The sequence below is a fragment of the Astyanax mexicanus genome, chromosome 16 (genome assembly GCF_023375975.1).
Source record: "Astyanax mexicanus isolate ESR-SI-001 chromosome 16, AstMex3_surface, whole genome shotgun sequence".
In the NCBI taxonomy this organism is placed as follows: domain Eukaryota; kingdom Metazoa; phylum Chordata; class Actinopteri; order Characiformes; family Acestrorhamphidae; genus Astyanax; species Astyanax mexicanus.
The window spans coordinates 14,746,264-14,770,817 of NC_064423.1; the positions used below are offsets into that span (position 1 = coordinate 14,746,264).

At 38.1% G+C, this 24,554-nt stretch overlaps 1 protein-coding gene across 3 annotated transcripts in view; it reads left to right on the forward strand.

Annotated features, from left to right (window-relative positions):
* The window catches only part of pip5k1ca (phosphatidylinositol-4-phosphate 5-kinase, type I, gamma a), a 48,258-nt gene extending 26,249 nt beyond the window's left edge, over nt 1-22,009 (forward strand). Inside the window, exons 7-19 of one of the 3 annotated variants that reach the window (XM_049465293.1) lie at nt 151-450; nt 2,041-2,246; nt 3,006-3,089; nt 3,224-3,272; nt 6,398-6,482; nt 7,549-7,710; nt 7,821-7,962; nt 8,644-8,673; nt 8,913-9,014; nt 11,972-12,128; nt 18,156-18,224; nt 20,024-20,113; nt 21,711-22,009. In XM_049465293.1, the coding sequence (XP_049321250.1) occupies nt 151-450; nt 2,041-2,246; nt 3,006-3,089; nt 3,224-3,272; nt 6,398-6,482; nt 7,549-7,710; nt 7,821-7,962; nt 8,644-8,673; nt 8,913-9,014; nt 11,972-12,128; nt 18,156-18,224; nt 20,024-20,113; nt 21,711-21,713 (1,479 nt within the window). In that variant the 3' untranslated portion in view covers nt 21,714-22,009. The remainder of the gene's footprint in view (nt 1-150; nt 451-2,040; nt 2,247-3,005; nt 3,090-3,223; nt 3,273-6,397; nt 6,483-7,548; nt 7,711-7,820; nt 7,963-8,643; nt 8,674-8,912; nt 9,015-11,971; nt 12,129-18,155; nt 18,225-20,023; nt 20,114-21,710) is intronic. The other 2 variants (XM_022669614.2, XM_022669615.2) reach the window with 2 other exon arrangements.
* The last annotated feature ends 2,545 nt before the right edge of the window (nt 22,010-24,554 follow it).

The following is a 24,554-nucleotide window of genomic DNA, read 5'->3' on the forward strand; positions in this document are numbered from 1 at the left end:
TGATCAACTTGTTTCTCTGAGTATTTTCTTTTCTTAGCTACTGCAGACAATGGAGGTTAAAGAACATTTAGCCAGTGTTCTAAAAGTTGCATTTTGTTATTCCTCGTAGTTTAATTTGGTGCTTTGTATTTCCCCTTTATCCTCTTCTAGAATCTTAACCAGAACCCTCGTACTCTGCTGCCCAAGTTCTTCGGCCTGTACTGCGTGCAGTCCGGAGGAAAGAACATCCGAGTGGTGGTGATGAACAACATCCTGCCCAGGGTGGTCCGCATGCATCTCAAATACGACCTAAAGGGCTCCACGTACAAGCGCAGAGCGTCTAAGAAGGAGAGAGAGAAGGCCAAGCCCACCTTCAAAGACCTGGACTTCATGCAGGACATTGCGGATGGATTGTTGCTGGACTTGGACACTTACAATGCCCTGGTCAAGACCCTCCAGAGAGACTGCCTGGTGAGTACTGGATAAAACAATGCTGATAAATATAATATACAGCCACTATGGGTGTATTACGCAGTTAGTTAAATTACGTAATATTAAACAAATACATTCTGTGGTTATGAAAGTAATAAATTGGACGTGTTCACCCCATCACCCATGTACAGACATGTACAGGTTCCCAGACAGAGATTAACCTTATTCTTGGGTCTGCAATTCATTGTATGCAGATTTTCCATTGAAAATAAAATATAGTCTAGAAGTAGGTTTATTTAAGAGAAAAGGGGATCATCAGAACATATCCTCAGCTGCTGCTCTAAGGCTTTGGGAGATGGTTGTTTATCGCTGGCGACACTACCAGGTTCTGCGGGCAGTAGAAGATACCATCTGCACTGGCATCAACACCGGCAAGTGGCAGCTCCCTTCAAGAGCAGACAAGAAGCCCCAGCTCCAAAAAAGACCAACAGGAGGCTGCTTGTAACAGCAAAGGGACTAGCAATTACTGGTTGACCTTGGGAGGCAGTTCCCGGACATCACTGCGGCAACAACACTCCAGCCAGGCGTGGTCTTGATCTGTGGGGCAAGCAAGCAGGTGGTGATACTTGAGCTAACTGTCCTCTGTGAAGATAGGATAGAGGAAGCTCAAGAACGAGTGCAGTGCATAGCCTTATTACTGTATTTTTGCACTTAGACTATAAGCTCAATATGAAAAATTTGTTTGTTTAGAAATAATTTTCTGTTTTTAAACCATGTTAAATTATATTCGATTAGAGGAAAGTTATTTAGACATCATTCTTGTCGCCTAATTTACCGATGTTTAGGTCTGTGGATCATTGTTCGCATTGTTCATATTTTAATATTTTGGAGATCTGTTCTTCATAATATTTTTTCTTAAATAATAGGTCTATGCTTCTTCAGTGTTGCAATGTAAATTATCATCATTCTAAACAGATTTTGCTCACTCAAAAAGCCTGAAAAGGATTTTAAAAGCTTAGTTTTAACGCTCTACTTACTCTAGTTTAATTCGAGCTCGGGTAGGGGCCGGCTTGGGCAGAACATGCACAGGCTTGGGCCAGGTTGGGCTGGATATTTTAGGCTTGATCTAAGCTCTACTTTACACAAGTCAAGGACTCATCACCCCCCAGCTGTGTTATCAGTGTTGTAGTGAAGGTGTTACCAGATGTTTCTAGGATGCAACTTAAGGTGTATCTCAGTATGAAGAAGCTCTGTGGTACCTGGTGCAAGCAATTTTAAAAGTCTTGGTCAGTTGCCATTAAAACAGGATCATCAAAGTTTAATGTTATAATTAATTAATGTAAAATGTAAACCATAACCATACGACGCTGAAGTTTTACACCTTCTCTATAAATATACAATCAGTGTACCATATTTGGTCCAGACCAATAATGTTCTTACTTTAGTTTGCAATGAATTAGACTGTATTAACACTTCACCCATATCTCCAACATGCAAATGTCCCTGGTTTACTCCAGCACACAAATGCAATATGATACCATATACTTCTGTCCTTCCGACAAAAATGTAATTGGGAAACTAATTGCAAGTGTAATTGCAAGTGCTCCTTCTTGTATTTGTGAATTTTAGGTGCTGGAGAGTTTTAAGATCATGGACTACAGCCTGCTGCTCGGGGTTCACAACCTGGACCAGGCAGAGCGTGAGCAGCAGACGGAAGGCTCTCAGGGCAGCAGTGATGAAAAGAGGCCGCTGGCCCAGAAGGCCCTGTACTCCACTGCACTGGAGTCCATTCAGGGGGCCTCGGCTTGTGCAGAGGACATCGATACGGAGGACACGTGAGGAGCATATATGTCTTTATCATCCCTAAAACCATCCTAACTGATAAACAGTCACATCAGAATGTGTGACCACATCCCTTTTTCTTTGTTGCTTATTACGCCAGCCACACTGACCTTATACAGTAAAAGCACTTTATAGTTTTATAATTACAGACTCTTTCAGAGTCTTTCTGTGGTCAGAAATGTAAAATTCAGGACTCCATAGTACCACCACAGATGATCTAGTGTTTGGTGGTGGGTCATTTTCAGCAATGCAGTTACACTGACATGGTGGTAGTATGTTAGTGTGTGTGTGTGTGTGTGTGTTTGTTGTTCTGGTGTAAAAGAATTAGTACATTTTTTACACTTTTGCATGTTTTGAGCTGCGCAAGGTGTACTTTTCCCGCCGTTACAATAGCAAAGTCACACTGACACACCCTAAATAAAAGTATGTGGTTGACGGCTTACCTGTAGATCACTAAAATAGGGCCCAGAGTGTGTTTTACAAACCAGTTTATATGAAGTATGTAGCTAATGGTGACAACAAAACACAGTAAAGTCCGCTCACTTAAACTACAGTGTGAAACCAAACCTAACTGGACCGAATGCTGGGAATGATCCACCACCCAAACAATAACTGTAGAAACAAGGAAGTGGTCATAATATTCTGATATGACTGAGTTTATGTTCACAAAGTTGGTCACTGTTCTCTTCTTAACTAATGAAATTCTGACATATATAAGGCTTATTTGCATTTTTTCTTGCATTTTACCTCAGAATGGGTGGTATACCAGCAGTTAACAGTAAAGGAGAGCGTCTATTGCTGTACATTGGAATCATCGACATCCTGCAGTCCTATAGGTACAGATTACTTCATTCTTTCAGACATTTGGTTTACTTTAACAGCTCCAGTTCATCAGGAGTTAGAAATAAAGCCATTTAGTTTTTTGTTGGTGGTTGTTATGGTTACTAACACTGATTTCTGTTTCATTCAGATTAATAAAGAAATTAGAGCACACATGGAAAGCTCTTGTCCACGATGGGGTCAGTATTGACTGTTTTGTACACATTCACTCATACATACACACACATTTTTTTGGGACAAAAAATGATAATGTATGATTATTGAGTATTTTAAAAGAAACCTTTTACCTAAAATAGACAAAATAGGTTTTTCTGACCTTCATTAAATCATACTAGATGTTTATGTTTCATACTAGATGTTTCAGGGCTAAGAAAAAAAGTGTAGTCGTAATACAGGTGATGGCCAAAACCAGAAAAAGAATAAACTAATACATCAGATCCAAAATCACAAGACAAGAGAGAATCCTCAGCTAAAAATACAGTTCGAAAAAGTCAGACGAGAGAAAAAAGAGTCAATATAGGGAAAAACAAACAGTGAGAGAACTGGATTAACGATCCTTAAAGCAATCCTTAACAAAAACAATACAAACAACAGATAGAAATTAACAACAGCTGAAAACAATTCTAGAATTCCGGGCATGATGAGCGATTTGGCTGAGTCTAAAACATGTCAGATGCATGCTGGGGATTGTAGTTCTGGAGAGGAGCATGTCCATTGAGGATATGGAAAAGGCAGAATTAGGAACTAAAATGTTAGTATCAGGCATGATGCATTGTGTTGTCTTGCTGTACCAAAAAATAAATATTTCCAATTTTTAGCTGGACAAACTATTTTCTTTATGCATATAAGATATACATTCTGTTTTCCCTATTTCATTGTCTTTTATTATTTGTGTATTATTGTTTAATTTTAATTCATTTCTTAATATCTTTCTGCTCTTTGTCCTAGTCCAGTTTTTTAACTGGTCGTTTTAAACTGATATAATCTGTGTTTTGACTGGCTGCTCTGTACTGTCCCTTAAAAAAAGGATATGGTCGAGGCTGCAACACTCCTTATAACTTCAGTGTGACGGGGTGCTACAGTGCTGTATAGTGATAGATTTTTGATTTCATGACATACAGGGGTTGGACAATGAAACTGAAACACCTGTCATTTTAGTGTGGGAGGTTTCATGGCTAAATTGGAGCAGCCTGGTGGCCAATCTTCATTAATTGCACATTGCACCAGTGAGAGCATAGTGTGAAGTTTCAATTATCAGGCTAATAGCACAGTTTTGCATTAAATATTGCAATGCACACAACATTATGGGTGATGTACCAGAGTTCAAAAGAGCACACATTGTTGGTGCACGTCTTGCTGGCGCATCTGTGACCAAGCAAATCTTTGTGATGTATCAAGAGCCACAGTATCCAGGGAAATGTCAGCATACCACAAAGAAGGACGAACCACATACAACAGGATTAACTGTGGACTCAAGAGGAAGGGATGTTTGGGTGCTATCCCGGATTGTGTCCAGAAAACATAAAACCGCCACTGCTTAAATGTGCACCTCAACTCTCCTGTTTCCACCAGAACTGTCCGTCACCACAATAAATTATTGTGGTCTAAAACCGGGTGTTTCAGTTTCATTTTCTAACCCCTGTATATACGCACAGATGGGGGGTAAGTGGTACACTTAAATCTTAAAAGACAACCACTCTTTCTTATTAAAAAACGCAAGAATTATTTTTCATAATATGAGCTTTATTAAAATTTCTCCCCACTCTCAAATTAAAATGAATGATCTCATCTTCTTTATATGAACTCAAGATCGTTCTGCAGATTTCAGAGCGTTTAAGGCTTGAGTAAGCTTTAATGATTTAGCGCTGAGCCTCATCAGAGTGCCGTGGTCTCTGACCCGGGTCGTAACGTCACCCGCTCTTCCTTCATGTATGTATTTATGAAGCAGCTCCGCGTCACAGGTAGACTGACGGCAGCATCGCTTGGGTCCTTGAGCCGCATTGTGGGTTTACTGGAAGGAAAGGAGACGAGGTGGAGACTTTCTTTCTGTTCTGTTCTGTTTCTGTCACAGCCGCTCACACTTAACCCACACACACACCGACACCCACTCACTCACACTCACACTCACTCACACGCATATACACACTCCCTCTTTCAGCTGTACTTTATTTAGAGCTGAAAGCTCTCTTGGCTCAGCTGTGAGGCAGAGGCTGCCTGGCTCCCTCAGTGACGGAGGCTCCGCACTCAGGCTTTGACGCATTTGCCTGCGTCTGAAAGTGAATGGCTGCCGCTTCATTTCCGCATTAATCGGGGCATTTATCGAACAGTGGGTGATGAGGCTGATTCATGTACTGTACCATTCATATAGAGCTTTAGAAATGCAGCAGCAGTTGGATACAGGCCTTTGGGAGAATTTTTGCTGTGATGCTGAAATTGAGCAGTTTTCAGTCTGGATTCAGGTCCCAGTAGTTACGAACCGTGTGCAGATTAACAGTGTTCCAGGTCTGTTCCTCAATTACAGAACAAGTGAGGACAATCACTCTCTGAAATGCTTGTTGTAAGACTCAGGGAATTACTGTATCGCAGGACACCACTGACATATGAAACATACAGAATTAATTATAATAAATATAATAAGTTTACAGACATATTAAATATACACAGCTACATGAATTGAATAAATGTACAGAAATATACTACATTAACTTTTTAAAATACACGCGGTAAGCCTGGAAAAGTTGAATTTACTTTAAAAAAAAACAAGAAAACCGGTTGCCTTAAAAATGTTAAGTAATGGGTGATGAAAACTTAAGTTACCGTTACCATTACATTAAGTTATTACAACTAAAGGGGAAGTTGATTTAACTTTTTTATTTTTGTTATACTTTAAGACCGGATAAGTTGAGTTTACTTAACTTTTTTAAGGCAGCTAAAATAAGCTGCCAGTGGCAACCAAGTATAAACTCAGTTATTATAAGTTGGTTCAACTCAAAGATCTCAGTTTGAATGTTTATAACTAATTCAGATTAGTCGACTGTTAAAATAGTCATTACTTGCAGCCCTAATACATACATACATTTAAATGCATATATTAAATGTGCAGAACTAAATACACTAAATATGCAGTCAGTGTATAGCAATGTATTTACAAATACAACTATATCAAAAGTACAGATAAGGATGTATTTATGATACTATAGTAGACAGAAAGAACACTATACAACCTTGTTTCAGTAATGCAGTTAAAAAGTATAGTGTGTTATATAGTTTTTTAATTCTCTCTTTTTTTCTCTCTCTTCTGCAGGACACTGTATCAGTTCACCGGCCCTCGTTCTATGCAGACAGATTCTTCAGATTTATGAGCAGCACCGTGTTCAGAAAGAGCACCTGTAAGTCCTGTAACTCTTCCGTGATCCTCTTGCAGCATGAATTTATTCCAGGGCTGTACAAGTGAAAGTGTTATAAACATGTTAATACTATTAATTATTAATGCCACTCTTTATTTTGTAAAATCCAGTGTAAATTCAGTTTAACTCCAGTGTAAATTAGTTCAACTCCAGTGTGAATTCAATACAAATCCAGTGTCAATTCAGTAATCTAATTGTAGATAAGTGACTAACAAATAAATTCTCTACATTAAAAACATTTAAATATAGACATTTCCTGCATAGTTCAGAATTTGAATTTAACAAAATGGGGAAAGAAATAACATAAGAAATATACATAATATACTTAATGAGTCATTTCTTTTATATTCGCCACATTTTAATGTCCTTTTTTGCATTTTTTTTAAATAAAGCAAATAAACAGTGATTTCACTTTAAAATGTACATAATTAGACATGTTTCTTAGTAGCGGATATGATTTAATAAAACTTACTGCATCAGTTGTAAATAGAATTTGATTAGGGTTGCACAAATATTTGTATAAGACTGTTTATGATCTACACAGCTTTTGGGTGGAACATGCAGTAATTGTTGTTCCCACTGGACAAAAATAATGAAAATTGTACATCAAGTTCACGCTGTTAAAAAGTTTAATGAAAACAATGCTTCTAAATAAATTATTAAAAGTAATAAAAACTTTTAGATTAAGTTTGTTATGTCAATTAATGCAACTCTAAAAACCTAATTTTGGGCCAAAAAAGGAAATGACAAAAATCCCTAAAAAAAAGCCATAAAAAATAATCCAGTTATTTGTATTATTGAAATTAGTTAATTATGTTATTTATGTATCTATTTACTCCTTTATTTAATAAGAATTTCATACAATTGAGATTGTTTTAAAATCTTCATTGCTAAATCAGTTTTTAGCATTTATGAAAAACCTGCAGTCCTTGAAAAGTACAGTCATTATCTAGAGTATAATGATATAATGGTGCCCTGTTATGATTATGTCTCCAGTCTGGAGGGAAATACCCACTTGTGATAAATCTGTTCCTGTTTTCGTCCTCAGCTCTGAAGTCGTCTCCCTCTAAGAGAGGCCGTGGAAGTCTGGCCGTTCCCAAACACTCAGGACCCGGAGCGGCGTGGTCAGCCAGCCAGCTGCCCTGCGAGAGAGACGAGAACATCTATGATCTGAGAGGAGCACGCAGCTTCCCCACGCTGGAGGATGAAGGTAGCAGCCCTGGTTTAAACACAGTCCATCAAATGTAATACAGTCTTACACAGACTTTTCTTATACCAGACTATAATCTCTCTCTCTCTCTCTCTCTCTCTCTCTCTCAGGACGATCAGATGTGCTGCCCTGCACTCCTCCATCATTCGAGGAGGCCACCACAGCCTCCATCGCTACCACACTCTCCTCCACTACCTCCCTCTCCATCCCCGAGCGATCTCCCTCAGACACTTCTGAACACCCTCGCTACAGGTAAAAAGCAGCAAAAAACACCTGTCCACACTGTGTTAGCTATATTCTAATGCATGTTTGTGTTCATTTAAATGCATTAAACACATGGAATATTGCTATCTTGACAGCAGAAAAAAACAGGTGTGCCACTGACTGATTTAAACTTAGACTACAGTCAACAGTCAGCCATTCATTGCTATTTTGACAATGCAGGTGCACCAAGTCACACTGACATGCCCTAAATCAAGCCGCACAGTGGACTGTTGATGGCTTGCCTTTAGATTTCTAAAATAAAGTTAACTCAAATTAAGTTAACTCAAATATGTTGTATGAAATACAGTCATGTAGGGATAGAAATAACAACATATATACGCATAAACTCCATGGAAAATGTCAGAGTTATATACACTTAGAAAATGCATTGTTTTTTTATTAGCCTAGCTGCAGTGCAAATCTACAGTATGTGTAGCCTAGGTGGAAAAGGGTAAAATGTAAAATGTATTTTTAAGTATTGTTGTCTACTAACTATTATACATTGTTGAGTAACAACCATAAAGCTCATACATTGCAGAATTGTGGCTGTTACAGTAGGAAACTAAAATGTGCACTCAGCATCAGGAGTTAATTAAATCATAATTTTTTTGTAAGCATGTCGTGCCACAACTCCGCTCTCTACAATACTGTGTCTGTTCTCTTCCCCAGGAGGCACACCCAGTCTAGCCAGGACGGAACGTAAGTGTTCAGCGCGCTGCTCCCTCACCTCACACTGCTGCTCTGATCCGTCTGTTCTGCTTCCCTCGTGAAAGAGAGATGAGAGCATGAATGGTTCAGACAGAGTTGATTCATCAGTTTTATCATCAGCACACTTTCTGTGTTCATTCATTAGACATGTGCCATTAAGAGTAATAAGTGAAGTTATTGCTGGGCTACTGCTGAGTGTTGGTGCCCTCTGCTGGTGTGTGTGATTGTAGGGCTCAGGAGGAAGATCAGCAGACCATTACGGTGGAGGTGGAGGTGAAGAGACGCGATAGTGAACCCATGCTGATGGCACCACAGCCCTCTCCGGAGGCCAGGTAAGCATTAAAGCACAATACATTGGTACTCAGCACAATAGTGTTCAGATAAGCATTAAAGGACAATCAATTAGTACTCAGTACACTTGTATTACTCGAGTAAGCATTAAAGAAATATACATTAATACTCCATATAATAAGCAGAACAAAAAGCATATCATGGGGTTTTGTAGAGTATCTGCAATAGATATTTTTTCATTAAATATATGGGGCAAAGGAAGGAATAAGACCATTTATTCTCGCTTGATTTTTCTGTATTATAATCCATGGATCATATCAGATGCCTTCCTTAAATCACCTTTTTGGGGCTGAAGTTGCTTAATTTTGTGTACATTTTTACACAGAACATCTCAATAACATTCAAATAATATAAATATATTATATATATTTATAATAAAACATAGTGAGCCCTATTGTAGAGATCTATAGGTGAGCCGTCAACTGCACATCTCGCAGCTTGATTTAAGTCATGACACTTTGCAATTTTTGGCGGATTGCTGTTTTAATGGTGCAGCGCTTCTGCACTTCTCAGCAGAGGAAACTGACCTGCACGTTCACCCTATTATATTAATTAGTATTCTGTTTATTGTGGATGTATAAATACGTTTTTTGCCCTCCTGTGCATTCTTGTGTGTTTGTAACATAAGGGGGTGAATGTTGCCAAGATAGCAATGAATGTTCATTTCAGTCAGTGGTGCACTGTTTTCCATTGCCAAGATAGCAATATGCCAAAAATTTACCTGAACACACCTGACTTCCAGACAACCACGCTCATTGACGTAAATATATTTAAGCAATACAGGTGCAAGCTGTGAAAATAGACTGTTTGCGGGGTGTAAGATAGCAATGAGCATCACAACGCTCCATGTGCAGAGGGTAAGATCGGGTCCTAAGTCTCTGGTCAGCTAAACACGCTTGGAGGAGAACACTAACTCCCAGTTCTGTTGGTCTACAGTTGAGCCACCACTTTAAAGACAGACGCATGACAATAAAGAGACCCTATTATTTTTCCATTTTACTTGTGTGCCAGTTTGTGTCCTAGCAGTTCTGATAATGTCTGTTCCTCCTTGTTGGGTAACATGCTCTAAAATCATAATTGCGGGAGGATAAAAGAACTGTTTGTGTAACAAACAGCGGCCCGCCAAAATCTGACCCAGGCTCATGTTAGGAATAATTAGGTTAAAAGTGTGGAGCTTTGTGAAAGTGGTGGTGAGCGTGCAATTCGGGGTGGGTCGGGGGAAGTGGGTCACTGAGACTGTGGGGCGTGCAGACAGACATATGGGTCAGGGGGGCGGGAGGAGAATTAGCCATCTGCCTCATCTACGCCTTTCAGCTTTGCTCACCTGCAGTGGGAAATACTCTCCATGCTGACCTCGACGTGGGAGGGTCTCCCACAGCTTTAGCCAATCAGGACTCTGTTCTCTATTTAAATATGCTCGTTTTTTTTTTTTTATCTGAGTACACGGGTCAAATGATAAGGCCATCTGGATATGTTTAACTCTATGCAGTGCTTATTTATTCTGAGTAGATTAAAGAAACACTGGAGCATCTCTGTAGCATACAGCCCACTGTCACAGACGATCATACAGGACACCCCATCGGTGCAAATGTGTTCTGTATTATATCGTACACAATATATTGTGAGAAAGTAATATCGTGACTAAAAAATCTATACTGTGATAAAAGCAGAATATTGTTGTGACTAATTATTTCACACTATTATTTTTTTAAGCGATTGACACCACTAGTAACTATATACACTGCTGTGGAAAAGTATTTGCCCTGTTTTGCCATGCTTACATTTTTCAGATTATCAAACAAACTTTAATATCAGACAAAGATCACCTGAGTAAATATAAAAAGCAGCTTTAAATGAAAGTATATTTATCTGATATTAAAGTTTGTCATCAACACACTGTATTTTTCGCACTATACCAGATTATATTGCGCACTATCAATAAACGTCTATTTTCTGGTCTATTTTCATACATAAGGAACGCCAAAAAAAAGGAGCATTATTATAAGGAGCATTTTAAGAAACACTATAAGAAACCTCTAATTCAGAAGGTCTCACCGCTGTATGTTGCTAAGGGGGGAGGGGTAGCTAGCTAAGTTAAGAACAGCTAAGCTAATGTAAGTAAACAAAACTGTAATTCTTTTTAAAAAATGGCTTTTTTATAAAGTCAAACAAGTGCTGAATATTAATCTACAAAGATTTCTCTCCTGAAAACTGTTTATTTGGGTGAGTAAAGCGCTTCCATTTATATACAGTAAGCTTAGTTTTCCGGTTAGCGGCTAATGCCGCCAAACAGCGGCAACACTAAGGAACCCAGAGTGTTCCTAGCAGTTCAAGTAGCTTGTTTTAACAAGGTAAATGTGCAGGCTAAGGTTCGATATACTCCCCTCTAAACAGCAAAAGAGCTAGCGCGGTTAGCGGGTAATACTAATGCTGCTCCAGCATACTACCTGGGGTTAGCAGCAGGATACAGGCTCATAAAATTCACCTCTGAATGGCAGAGGAACTAGAGCTTAGCGCAGTTAGTGGGTAATGCTAATGCTGCTACAGTCTCTGTGCTGGAGAACTAAACTGAAACTCCTGTATAATGCTGTACTTCAGCAGAGTGGTTTTACTGTGAGTTACAACCTGACTGGTAAAAGTCATACATAAGGAGCAGTGTTAATTTTGGGGAAAATTAAAGGATTTTAAGTGTGCCTTATATAAACAAAAATTCTAGAGAAAATCTAGAAGGGGCAAAAACCTTCTCTTGGCACTTTATATAATTTCCTTTGAGGACTTAACACGCCTAAGATGTGCTTAAGATGTTTTGACCTGCCAAAAGGATAGGATTGTATGTTTTGGTCTCCATAGTTATGTTATAATTTATAATAGTTATGTTATAATTAATTATAATTTACCTTTCTGTAATCTTTCTTTATCTCCTTCTCTCATTATGCAGTGAAGCCTCAGAAGGCATTGGCGAAGCTTCCTGCGCCTCAGTTCCTGCGAGCCCCCGGATAGTGGTGGACTCGGACCGTACCAGTCAAGCCTCGGGCTGCCCCAGCCGTTCCTCTGTGGACGAGGATGACGATGTGCCAATCACTGACATTTACTTTGTAAGTCAATTTCTCTCTTAAGCCAACAGCCCTGCTTTTTTTATTTGCCTGTGATTAACCACCTTTTTAAGGAACAGGGCGTGAACACAGTTACGTATTAAACAGTAGGAGACGGCTTAAGAAAAGAGAAAGCAATTAGTGAGAGCTGTAGACAGTCTAGAGTAACTGCATAAACTGCATTATAGGAAGTAGTTGACTGGATGTCTGCCATTCATGCCATTTTCAAATTGAATTAAATTTGTCTTTGTAAATTGTTTGATATTTTTCTATTTAAATCTTTTGCACAGCCATTTTTAAAGGGTGCATTTAAAGTACAAACATATTTCATTCAGTTTGAAAGAGTATGTGCATATTAAAGTTTTAAAACGTCCCAAAGCCTAGGCTGCAGCTTAAAACAAGACAAGATGGAACACACAGATGTAATGTGGCCTCCATCTTTAACCCATTCATGCAGTGAACACTCACATACAGATTAGTGATTGGTGGAACATTGCACAGCTCAGGTGGGTAAATCTGTATAAGTCTTGCACTCCACAAATCTGTCCTTTATGGAGGAGTGGCCAAAAGAAAAACACTGTTGAAAGAAAGACAAAAAAGGGCTAGTTGCAGCAAACATGTGAAACAGGGACAGGGAAGCTGGCCAGAGTCCTGACCAAAAACATACAGCCAGAGCTACAGTGGGATGGTTAGATCAAAGAACATTCGTGTGTTAGAATGGCCCAGTCAAAGTCCTGACTTAAATCCCATTGAGCTTCTGTGGCAAGACATGAAAATTGCTGTTCGCAGACGCTCTGCATCCAACCTGGCTAAGCTTAAGCTGTTTTGCAAAGAAGAAATTATCAAAATCTCTATACATCTCTAGATGTGCAAAGCTAGTAGAAACATACCCCAAAAAACGTACAGTTGTAATTGCAGTGAAAGGTGGCTCAACTAAATATTGATATAGGGGGGCTGAATACTTTTTTGACAAAGAAAACCATGTATCATTATTGTTTTACTACAGTGTGCTACTTTGTGAAAAAATTCAAGCCTTTTATAACATACTGTGTAGTTTTTGATCATTTACAGTACTTATACAACTATTCAGCTTATAGTAGCTTAAGACTGAGGTTAAGCCTGCTCACCAAAACGTCTCGCATATTTTCTCTCAGCACACCTGAGGCTGTTTTCTCAGTCTCTGTGCTGTGGAGACTTTCTGACAGGGGTGAGGTACATTGGGAGCTGGAATAAACAAATGTGGGGAAGCCTGAGGGCTGAATCTGAGAATGTGGGTACCAGACAGTTGTTCTCGTCAGTTTGAGGTGAAGTGAAGGGAACACAGCCATGTTTACTGAGCCGTGATGTTATTGGTGATGATGTTGTGAATCTTTGCAGTCTGCACAGTCGCTGGTGTGAGGAGCAGGTGTTATTAGTCTGGTGAGAAACCAGTGTGAGAGTGGGGTGTCTTTTCTATTTAACACACTCCTGGCATGGGGAGTGCTATTTCTCCTGCAGTGTGCTGAAGTCAGAAGAGGGACTGCTTTTAGGGAAGGTCTTGTGATTTATGAATCGTAATAGATCACCAAGTTATTAACAATAAAATACTAAACTAGATCAGACATAAGGGGTTACTGTAAACTACTATATACAATATATCACTCACAGCAAAAGTAAATACAGCCCTCATGTTTTTATAAATATACTTTATATATATTTAATATAAAGTACTGTATTTTTCACACTGTAAGGCGTACTTAAAATCTTTTAATTTTCCCAAAAATCATCAGTGCGCCTTATAATCTGATGTGCCTTATGTATGAATTCTACGAGTCAGGTTGTAAAAAGCAGTAAAGACACTCTTCTGAAGTACAGCATTATACAGGAGTTTCAGTTTAGTTCCCCAGACTGGAGCAGTATAAGCATTAGCCGCTAACCACAGCGCTAGCTCTTTCTCTGTTCAGAGGTGAGTATATTGGACTGTAGTCTGCTTGTTTACTGTGTTAAAACAAGGCATGTGGGTCGAACCGCTAGTTAATAGTGCTCTGGATTACCGAAACATTCAGGGTTTCTCAGTTTAGCTCTGTCAGGAGGGGTTTAATAGCGCTAAGTGCTGCTAACCTTGGCTAGGGCTGCTGCTAACTGCGGCTAGCATTATCTAAGCTTACTGTTAATACATGGAAGTGATTTACTCACCCAAATAAACTGTTTTCAGGAGAGAAATTTGTGTAAAATAAAATATACCACTCGTTTGTAGGGCTGGTCCAAATAGTGTTTTTTAGAGCTCCGGATATTCGGCACTGAATGGTAGCGAATATTCGTTTTTAAAAAGATGGATTGTAAATGGATTAAAGTACAAAAAAAATGCAAATCACATCCCCCTTAATCCAGCTAGCAGGAATAATCTTGGTTTTTTACACCGTCAAAAAATAATACTTACCGCATTTAGATGGTTCCTCAAGCTTGATGTGCCGCTATGATATGCTAGTTGAATATCACATATTTGGCACACTGCCTTTGTCTTGTCTACACTCAATTTGAAATGTCTCCAAACAGCTGAGCTTCTCTGCATTTTTGCCTCTCTTATACCGCCATTAACCTGAACGGATTTTAGAGCGAAGTGGAGCTAAGAAAAGGAAAAAAAACAAATATCCAAATACCAAAAAAAAAAAAACCTACTCAACAAGCGAATATTCAAATACCCGAATATTCGGGTCCAGCCCTACTTGTTTTAAGAAAATGTTTTTTTAAAGAATTAAGTAGATTCTTTATAGTAGCTAGAAGTAGATTTAAGGTTGCGTTCTTTAAACATGAAAACATTTTAAATGTACTGCTTTGTATTGATGCACAAATTGTGTACACCACCTCAATGCCACTGAAAAGAAACTACTATTCTTGATTTAAGGTATTCTTTACCTAATTAGAACATACTTTTAGTGCTCTTAAGTAGATAGCTCTGAAAATGACTCAGTCCTCTGCAGTTCTGAAAGACCATTCTTGGGGACGCTGTAGTGTGTAATTTGAACATACTTATATTACTCATAAGTATACTTCCTTTTTAAAAGGGTAGATAATGGAAGGAATGAAAATTGACTGAATAAGAAAGAAAATTAGGTGACAAAATAGAGTAGTACCACTGTGATGGAAGAGTTTATCATGTTTTTGTTAAAGTAACTGTCTCTGCTGTCCAGCTCTATTGGTGAACTGTGTGGATTTGATTGCATTAAACAAAAAGAGCATTAGAGATGTCAGGATATTCGATGATCATCACCACATCTCATTTCCTATCCATCTACAGCTCTGGAAAAAATTTAGAGACCACTTTAGTTTCTGAACCAGCTTCTCTGATTTTGCTATTTATAGGTATATGTTTAGTAAAATGAACATTGTTTTTTTATTCTATAAACTACAGACAATATTTCTCCCAAATTCCAAATAAAAATATTGTCATTTCGAGCATTTATTTGCTGAAATAACAAAAAAGGTGCTGAGCTTTCAGACCTTAAATAATGCAAAGAAAACAAGTCCATATTCATAAAGTTTTAGGAGTTCAGAAATCAGTATTTGGTGGAATAACTCTTGTTTTTAATCACAATTTTCATGCATCTAGGCATGTTCTCCTCCACCAGTCTTACACACTGATTTTGGATAACTTTATGCCACTCCTGGTGCAAAAATTCAAGCAGTTCAGCTTGGTTGGATGACTTGTCATCATCCATCTTTCTCTTGATTATATTCCAGGTTTTTTCAATTTGGTAAAATCAAAGAAACTCATTTTTAGGTGGTCTCTTATTTTTTTTTCTAGAGCTGTATTTTAAAAGCATTGGATGGAGCATTATAATTCCTAGCAGATTTCCAGACACATCTGTGTCAGCAATAGGTGCAACCTAAAGTAGCAGAATGCATTCGTTGGAAGGGGTGCCCACAAATATTTGGATATATTTATATTCACTAAAAATAAGAGAACACTGTAGTACATTTGGCTGTAATTTGCTGTAATTGGTCCCTCTCTGGCTTAAAGACCTGCAAGATGATACTGGACTGTCTAATAGAGCTCACTGTACCAGTTTGATTCATTCAGTAGCTGATTTAATGGATCAGACTTCAGGGATTTTCTTTCTTTTCACTCTCTGCTCAGAGTAACTGCATCTGGAGTGATATACACTGCTGGAAACCCCTTCGCCTAAATTCTACACAGTGGTCTCTGTGTGTTGTTTGATGATTTCTGTCTTTAACACGCCTTCCTCAGCTTTTCCATTGTGTGCCGTGACCCTCGTTTGCAGCATTCTTCTAATTTTAGAGTTACACAATGGTTTCTAATTTGGTTTCAGAATGGCTAATTTTTTCCTGAGTGTGTGTAAATGTGTGTAAGAGTGTGTGTTAAGACTTCTCAATGAGTAATGACTATGTTTAAGCTGTAATGACGAAGGTGGATGCAGAAAACCCGTCTGTCATCTTAGTTGCTAAGCAATGCGACTGTCACCCATCAGCTCGCTCACATAGTCCATCAACCCCCTGCTGCTGGTGGGACTGAAGCTGAAGCTTTATCACCGAAACAAACAAGACAACAGAATATGGAATGATGGGAATGTTCTGTTATTCTGCTCTTTAATATCTAAAGTGATAGTCTTCCCAGCAGGGGTTCCCAACCCTGGTCCTGGAGAATCTCCTGTCCTGCACATTTTAGGGTTTATTCTTAGTGTTTATTTGAAATTTGCAGGAAAGAAGATTCTTCAGGACTAGGGTGAAAACAGCACAGTAGATTAACAAAAGTTTGTAGACACCTACAAACTTTTATCCATGTGGTTCTTCTGAAATACTTTTGAAGGGATATAAATCAGCAAAAAAAAGGATTTAATTGGAACTCCATCCCTCAACCTAAGAGCCCAATTGGTTTTACAATAAATTCAGAATTAAAATATAGAGTTTGTTATGTTTTATGTTTCTTATGTTTATATGTAATGTTTCATGTGGTCAACTCAATTTCATTTATTAATATACATCCATTGCTGCATTCTGGCTCTTGAACACGTTCCAAAAAATGGTATGTGGCACAAAAACAAATAATTCTAAATTATTATCAAAATAAGATGTGGTTTCAAACAGGTAATTTCCACAAAAGGCTAAGTTGGACCATCACACAGTGGAAACATGTATTGTGGTCAGAATAATCCGTATTCCAGATCTTTTTGGAAGAAAAGGACACTGTTTGCTCAGGCCCAAAGACAAAAGGGACCATCCAGACTGTTATCAGCCAAAAAAAGTCCAAAAACAAAATCTGTCTGTCATGGTGTGGGGTTTTATCAAGACACTTTAGTGGTAGCAGTGTTAATGCAGAACAGTACAGTGAGGTATTAGAGCAAGATATGATGCCTTCAAGATTACATCTTTTCCAGGGAAGGTCCATGCACCCCATTCATTTTTGTTTAGGTACTGGACTGGCCTACCTGCAGTCCTAACCTTTCACAAACAAGCAATGTAGAAAGGACTTATTGTCTTTAGCAAAATTTAGTTTTGAGAAGGAATAGCAATATTACAAAAATGGCAAATGCGTTACTTTCCCAACGTTTTTAACTTTGTCGCAGGAATGGATGTATAGTAATACAGTTCATACTGTATGATAATAGTCATCAGGACAAGCATGACATCATAGCAGGACATTATTAACTCAGTGAGGCACTTTCTGATTTGTCGGGATCTTTATACCGCAATGAGTCATAGACAGAAATCCCCTAATTTCCACCTGTTCTTCCCCTTTACCATATTTTATTTATACACTACTATTTCTTTATACTTTATTATTGTTTATTCTTTAATTTCTCTCCAATTCTTCATTAGTGTCACCTTCACTCTCTTTCTGTTTCCCACTTTTCTCTTTACACATCTGGTGCTCATGATTTTCACTAATCTTACTTTTGACCTTTGCATTTAATTTTTCATGTGTTTCCTTGTTTGTTTGCTCATTTCACTCTTTCATGACATCTCTTTCCCTCTGTTTCTCTTTTTGCTCACACATCTACGCATTTTCCTTGTCTGTCTGGCCACTGTAAGTTCTCGGATGGCAGCTATTGTGTGAGTCAGCCTGTTACACGCAGCAGGACGCTTAATTCAGGCCACAGAGTAAGTGCTGTTAGCTTGTTAGCTAATTAACTTGTAGTCTATCCCTTAGGAATCCCATAATAAAATATTAATATTCTTGAATGTGAATGCTACACCAACGCCTTTTAAAGTAGTGATGAACAGAGACAGAGAACAGTCCTGGAACCTATTTTTCAATTGTAAGTTTTAATTATTAACGTATTTTAATTTTTGGAACAGAATAGGGTTTAAATCTGCACTACATTAAAAAAATACCAGTTTAAATTAGAGATACACCAAATTTCCTTAAAATGAAAATATCGTCTGAAAATGTAAAAAAAAAAAACAAAAAAAAAAACCTATAAAGTACTTTTAGAGTTGGATAATGTAGCTGAATAAGTGAAGAGATTTAATAGTTGATACCGAACAATGACATTTGGATTATTCAATCAAATCGCAACTACCTAGGATATTTAAAAATGTTTGATGTTCAACAAACACCCAATTTGAATGAAAAACATATAATAAGAATAATTATAGAAATCGGCAAGAGAAATTCGTTTTTTTTCTTTATTTTTTTAATTTGGAAACGTTTTATACATTAAAAAATGTTTCATGCTTTAAAATACTATAGAAAAATGAAATAACTAATTTCTCTCAAAATTGAAAAGGTTCAAAAATGTTTTTTGCTTTTTGTTTTTAGAAGGGCTCAAATATTTTTTTAATTGTAGATTTTCTCTCAAAAACAAGACAAAAATACATTTAAGACCCTGTTACACCCTGTACAATGCACACAGCGATTCTCATTGCTATCTTACACCTTGTCAACAATCTGTTCATACTTTCATACCTTCCAACAGAGCTTGTTTGTACCTTCCAACAGAGTTTGTTGCCGATGGGCATGGTGGTCTAGAACAGTAGGCTTGTTCAGGTAAATTTGTGGTGTATTGCCATTAGCTGCCGGAGCCCTGAGAGAGCACAATTTCTCCACAAGGGTGATGTCGCTCAGCACAAGGCATCTGTGAGCTGATGTATCAGAACCGAGTCGCTGTGCTTTCCTCCTCCTGTGATGTGATGCTACTCGGTAATGCTGCATCAGCAGCAGTTTGAAAAGAGGTGGTGGCTGACTTCACATGTGTCGGAGGAGGCATGTGCTAGTCTTCACCCTCCTGGTGTTGGGACATCCTAATGGGGTAGTCCCAATAAGTCAGTTGGGTAATTGGCCTTGAAAAATAAAAGTTCTATTGTATTGCTCTCTTGGCAACAGAAAAAAACATAGGTGTGTCACTGACTGAATAGAAACTAGGCAACAGTCAACCATTAGATGTTTATTGCTATCTTGGCAACACAGGCGCTCCACATAAGCCCAACACGCATACACCCCTGCTCGTTACACAGACAGGAAATATAGGAAACATAGGAAATATACAGGAACACACAGGAAATATACAGGAAATATATACTTCATAGCATTAACTGTAATTGACCCAGACTCTCACAGCACACAGTACAAAAGACTTTGAGTAAAGAAAGGCAGTACAGGGCTCCAGATAAATAAATGATTTATTGATTTTTAGCCCTAGTATCTCCTGTGCTCCCGTTCTGTGCTTTATGTAGCTCCACACATATACATATGATGTACATACCCTGTATTATTATTATTATTACTATTCATGTTCTGCTGTAGTTTATTATCTGCTCCTGTCCTCTTCACTGTCCTGCTCTTTTTCTAATCTTCATGTCCTGCACTGTCCTTTCTCTCTCTCTCTCTCTCTCTCTCTCTCTCTTTTCCTCTCTGGCTGCCTGTGGCTCCCTCTGCCGTGCGGGTGTTGCTCCCGCAGCCGATGGAGGAGAGGACCTGGGTGTATTCTCCTCTTCACTATGCTTCAGAGTCTAAAACTCTGCCTGAAGGAGAGGAGGAGAGCGACACAGTAAGTCCTGACTGTCCTCAGTCCTCAGGTTGCTGACACTATGGCCTGATTGCTCAGTGAAATTGTGTAGAATTTTTTGGGTAATGTGTAATGATTTCATAAATATGTATATAAATACACACCTGTGGTGTTTTTTATTTTTTCATTGTTCCTTCGTTGTTTTTTTTGTTTTTTTTGTTGCCTGTAAATTTTTTGTAAAGGACAAATCTGAAGGCTTAGCAGTTTTTGACAAAAAAAGATGCAGTCTATCATCCTAGGAATTGTAATATTATTTACTATCCCTCAGGTTTGTCTTGACAAACTCTTACAAATGTGTTTCCACTCATTTGTAAGCAATTGTACTTGTGCAGGTTTTTCAGCTGTATACAGGTATTTATAATGTGTATAAAGGGGTTCATTGTGTGTGTGCTTATGCTTTGTGCATCTTTGTGTGTATGGATAAATGGACAATATCTCATTTCTTTCTTCTTTCTTTAGAAGATTGCTATAGTATTCAAATATTACATAAGGAATCACTTTCATTTGCTACTTTTAAAATAAATCCATTTGACATTCATTTATATAGTCTGTGTTGACAGGTTTGAGTTTGCTCTTCAGTTTTTATACCGTTTTATTGTCAAACAGTGATGAAAGCTTAATCGTATTATGTTACTTTATCTCATTATGTATTAAAATAAATGTGAAAGTAGCATTTCTTTAAGAATATTACACTACTGATGCATTTGTCTATATGTGAAAATTATGTATTTAGAAAATTTCTTTAAATGTTGTGATTGTATTATTTTTACCATATAGTGGTGCTTGAAAGTTTGTGAACCCTTTTAGATTTTGTATATTTCCATTATGATCCAACATTACATATTTGTGTGTGGCAAATGTATGTGAACATCTAGAATTAGCAGTTATTCAGTTTTCAATTAGTCAGATGACAATTAGGTGTGAGTGGACATCATGTTTTATTTAAAAAACAGGGATCTATCAAAGTCTGCTCTTCACAACACATGATTGTGGAAGTGTATGAAGGTACGAACAAACGAGATTTTTGAGGTTATTAAAAAAAAAAATCCCAAAAGAGTTTGGACCTCACTAAAGCCACAGTCAGGCAGATTGCGTACAATTGTTACCTTCCCCAGGTGTGGTCGACCAACAAAGATCACTTCAAGAACAAGGCGAGGTCTGAAAGGACCCCAGAGTAACTTCTAAGCAACTGAAGGCCTCTCTCACATTGGCTAATGTTAATATTTATGAGTCCACCATCAGGAAAACACAGAACAACAATGGTGTGAAAAAACTGGAAAACACTGCATCCTTTATTGCGTACTTTCCAATTACAAATATGTAATATTGGATTAAAATTTGACACAAAACTTTAATGACCAAATATAATATATTATCTTATTTGTATAACTGTGTTCTCTTTATCTTTAAGGCATGTGTGGAAATCTAATGATATCTAATGATAGTAGGGATTTACAGACATTCAAGCACTACTGTACTTTTTACAAAAACGCTCTGCTTGTTTAAAGACATAATAAAAAGCAGAGAACAGCATACTTAATTCTGTTCTATTAACCACCTACTGTTTCCCTTTTTCCAGTAATCGGTCTGCTGGAGCTGCTTGAAGATGACTCTGAAGACCCCTCAGGTCTCGCCATGGCTTCCAACTCAACTCGACTGACCATCCTTCCTACCACCGTCTGCGCGACTGGTGTCACCAGTTCTAATCTTAGTCAGATCCGAAAGCAGAAGCGAGCCACAGTGTGAAGCTTAGCGCCGTAGGTACACGATGCGTCATTCTTCCGTCATTCCATCTGCTGACAGCTCCACGCCCACCAGTAACAACTGCAGCCTGCAACGCTAAAGATCTGTACATCATAAACACTGTTTTTTATTTCATTTTTTACCTTTTTTTTTACGTGTGTGTGTGTGTTTCTCTGAATTCCATGCTGTGAACGCAATTTCATATGTAGAGAGATGTACAGTTGGTGGTTCGTGTGTGTGTGTGTGTGTGAGATGTTAGCTTTGGGGTATATTGCTCTACAGACTGAAACACTACACTTGTTTGAAAACAGCAAATTCTACAGCTAAAACTTAGATCATTAACTCAGTCAGCAGTTTGAGAAATGCAATAAATTGCTGACACATTGTGACATTCTAACAAATATTATTACTAAAATTTCATGAATATTGTTGCCCATATAGAGGAATGTGTCATAGTCAGAGACCACCCTTCCTTTATTTAATTTTAATTTTAGTTGAACGTAACATTAAATACAGGTTATGTACAGTTATTTTCAGCAAAAAAAAGTTCCATCTCACATCTGACAGGAATTGGCAGTAATTGATCCGCCAAGGATAACCCTAGCCTTCATACCAGATTCCAAAGTTCCATATTTAACGTTCTGAATACTCTGTTGTTCAGTTGTTCTGCAGGAGATTTCTCCACACCTCTAATGTTCTGCTTTAGAAGATTTTTCTCACTATATATCCTTCTAAACACATTTATTAAAGCTGAGATCTGGACTCTGGGGTCTAGTAATCTAATATTTTCAGAAATAGCTTCAGCAGATTGGTTTTCTTTTCTCAATAAGAGCTTTTAAGTTTCCCATATTTAGTTCCTTCAATTATCTACTTCAACTTTATGCAAAAGTTCTAACACCATTGGTTAAATTACATGTTTTGTTGATTGAGAACAACTCTATGCTCAGTATAGTATTTCCACAGATTGTAGTCCAAAGTTCATATTTAATATATATATTGTGCATGAAAATGTGCAGAATTTTTTTTCTAAATAATTTATGTAAGTAGCTTCTCTCTTTCCTGACTTTCCTGGACTAACTTGAAGTAACAACTGTACAATTAATTAAATTTTAATCTATGATTGGAAACTGGAAAATGGTATGTAGAACATAACAAGATTCAGGATTATTCAGGAAATATTTAATCGGACATATTTCCAGCAGATCTCATAACCTGTACTTAAATAAAACGAAGGCAGTCTCTGACATTCTCACAGTGCTCTCTGTAGTCCGGGGCAACAGTATGAAGAGAGATTTGAGGAGAGATTACAGACAGTAAACTTAGACCTGTGTTCACAGAAAATTTACATTTTACATTATAAGATCTCAGTTATCATGACTGAGGCTCAGCTAATAGATAGATAATAATAGCTGAATTTAAAAACATGCAGCAGAATGAAACTGTGTGTTTATTCCAGTCTGACTTAGATCTCTTGGTTTTAGACCATATATGAAGGGACCAAGCCTGTTGGGTGATGAAGGCCAAACTCTTAAAACTGACATTTAACACGCTTCCTTTGACCACAGCACTTTATTTCACCATATCACCACAATCATTCGACCATCAGGCGGGTTTCCCACAGCTGCAAGAGAAAAAAAAGGCTTAAAAGTCAGTTTTGTTTTGAGAATTGTCCAAATGTATATTTATTTGTATGTATAGAATAATTTATCTGTGTGTGTGAGTGTGTGTGAGTGAGTGTGAGGATGTACGATTTTACATGACCTTTGATCGGGACGACTGTAGATCTGATTACTATCATAATGTGAAGTGGCCATGTGCTCTCTCGGTTGCTGTTGTGTATGTACATAAAGAAACTCCAGCAGCAGTACAGTATTTGTAAAAAAAAAAAAAAAAAAAAAAAAAAAGGTTGTACTGATGTTGCTTTTCAGTTGCCTTATTGATCTTATGTTTCCATCTAACCTGACCTGACCACACCAGACCTGACCTTCCCACCATAGCTATAGCAGCTCATTAACGGTTCCATTGAGAAGGTGTACATAGAATTATAAATACATATATGATTATATTTTCCATGTGAATTTGGAAGATGTAGGTTTTATTTGATTCTCTCTGGCCCCTGAAGCTGCTTGCGAGAAGTAAAACCGAATGACTCCCATCCGACAGGTCAAATGTGTGCAGCTGGATTTGCGGTTCTTTGTAACGTACACGTGAAATCTTTCAGAGCAATTTTACCCAACATGCAAATGTATCAATAGCATCATCTTATGAAAGTTAAGCTGTGTTTGTGTATGTGTGGTCAGAAGATGTGAGTCACTCCACCACCCCACCCCTTTCACCAACCTGACACCATTTCCGGGCCCTCCCCGAACCCATCCCAGTCCCACCCAGACCCCATCCTAGGCCCACCCCGAACCCATCCCAGGCCCACCCCGAACCCATCCCAGGCCCACCCCGACCCCATCCCAGGCCCCTCCTGTAGAGACAAAGCATGTTGTAATTGAACATAATGTATCTAAATACATTTATGGACAGCATATCCATTTGTTTACACACAAACTTAACAGATGGATGGATTGTATGTAGGTATGTGGGTGTGTGTCTGTGTGTGTGTGACTGAGAAAGAGAATGTGTGTATGCACACACCTGTGAGTGCAATTGTTTGGACTCCTGAAATAATAAA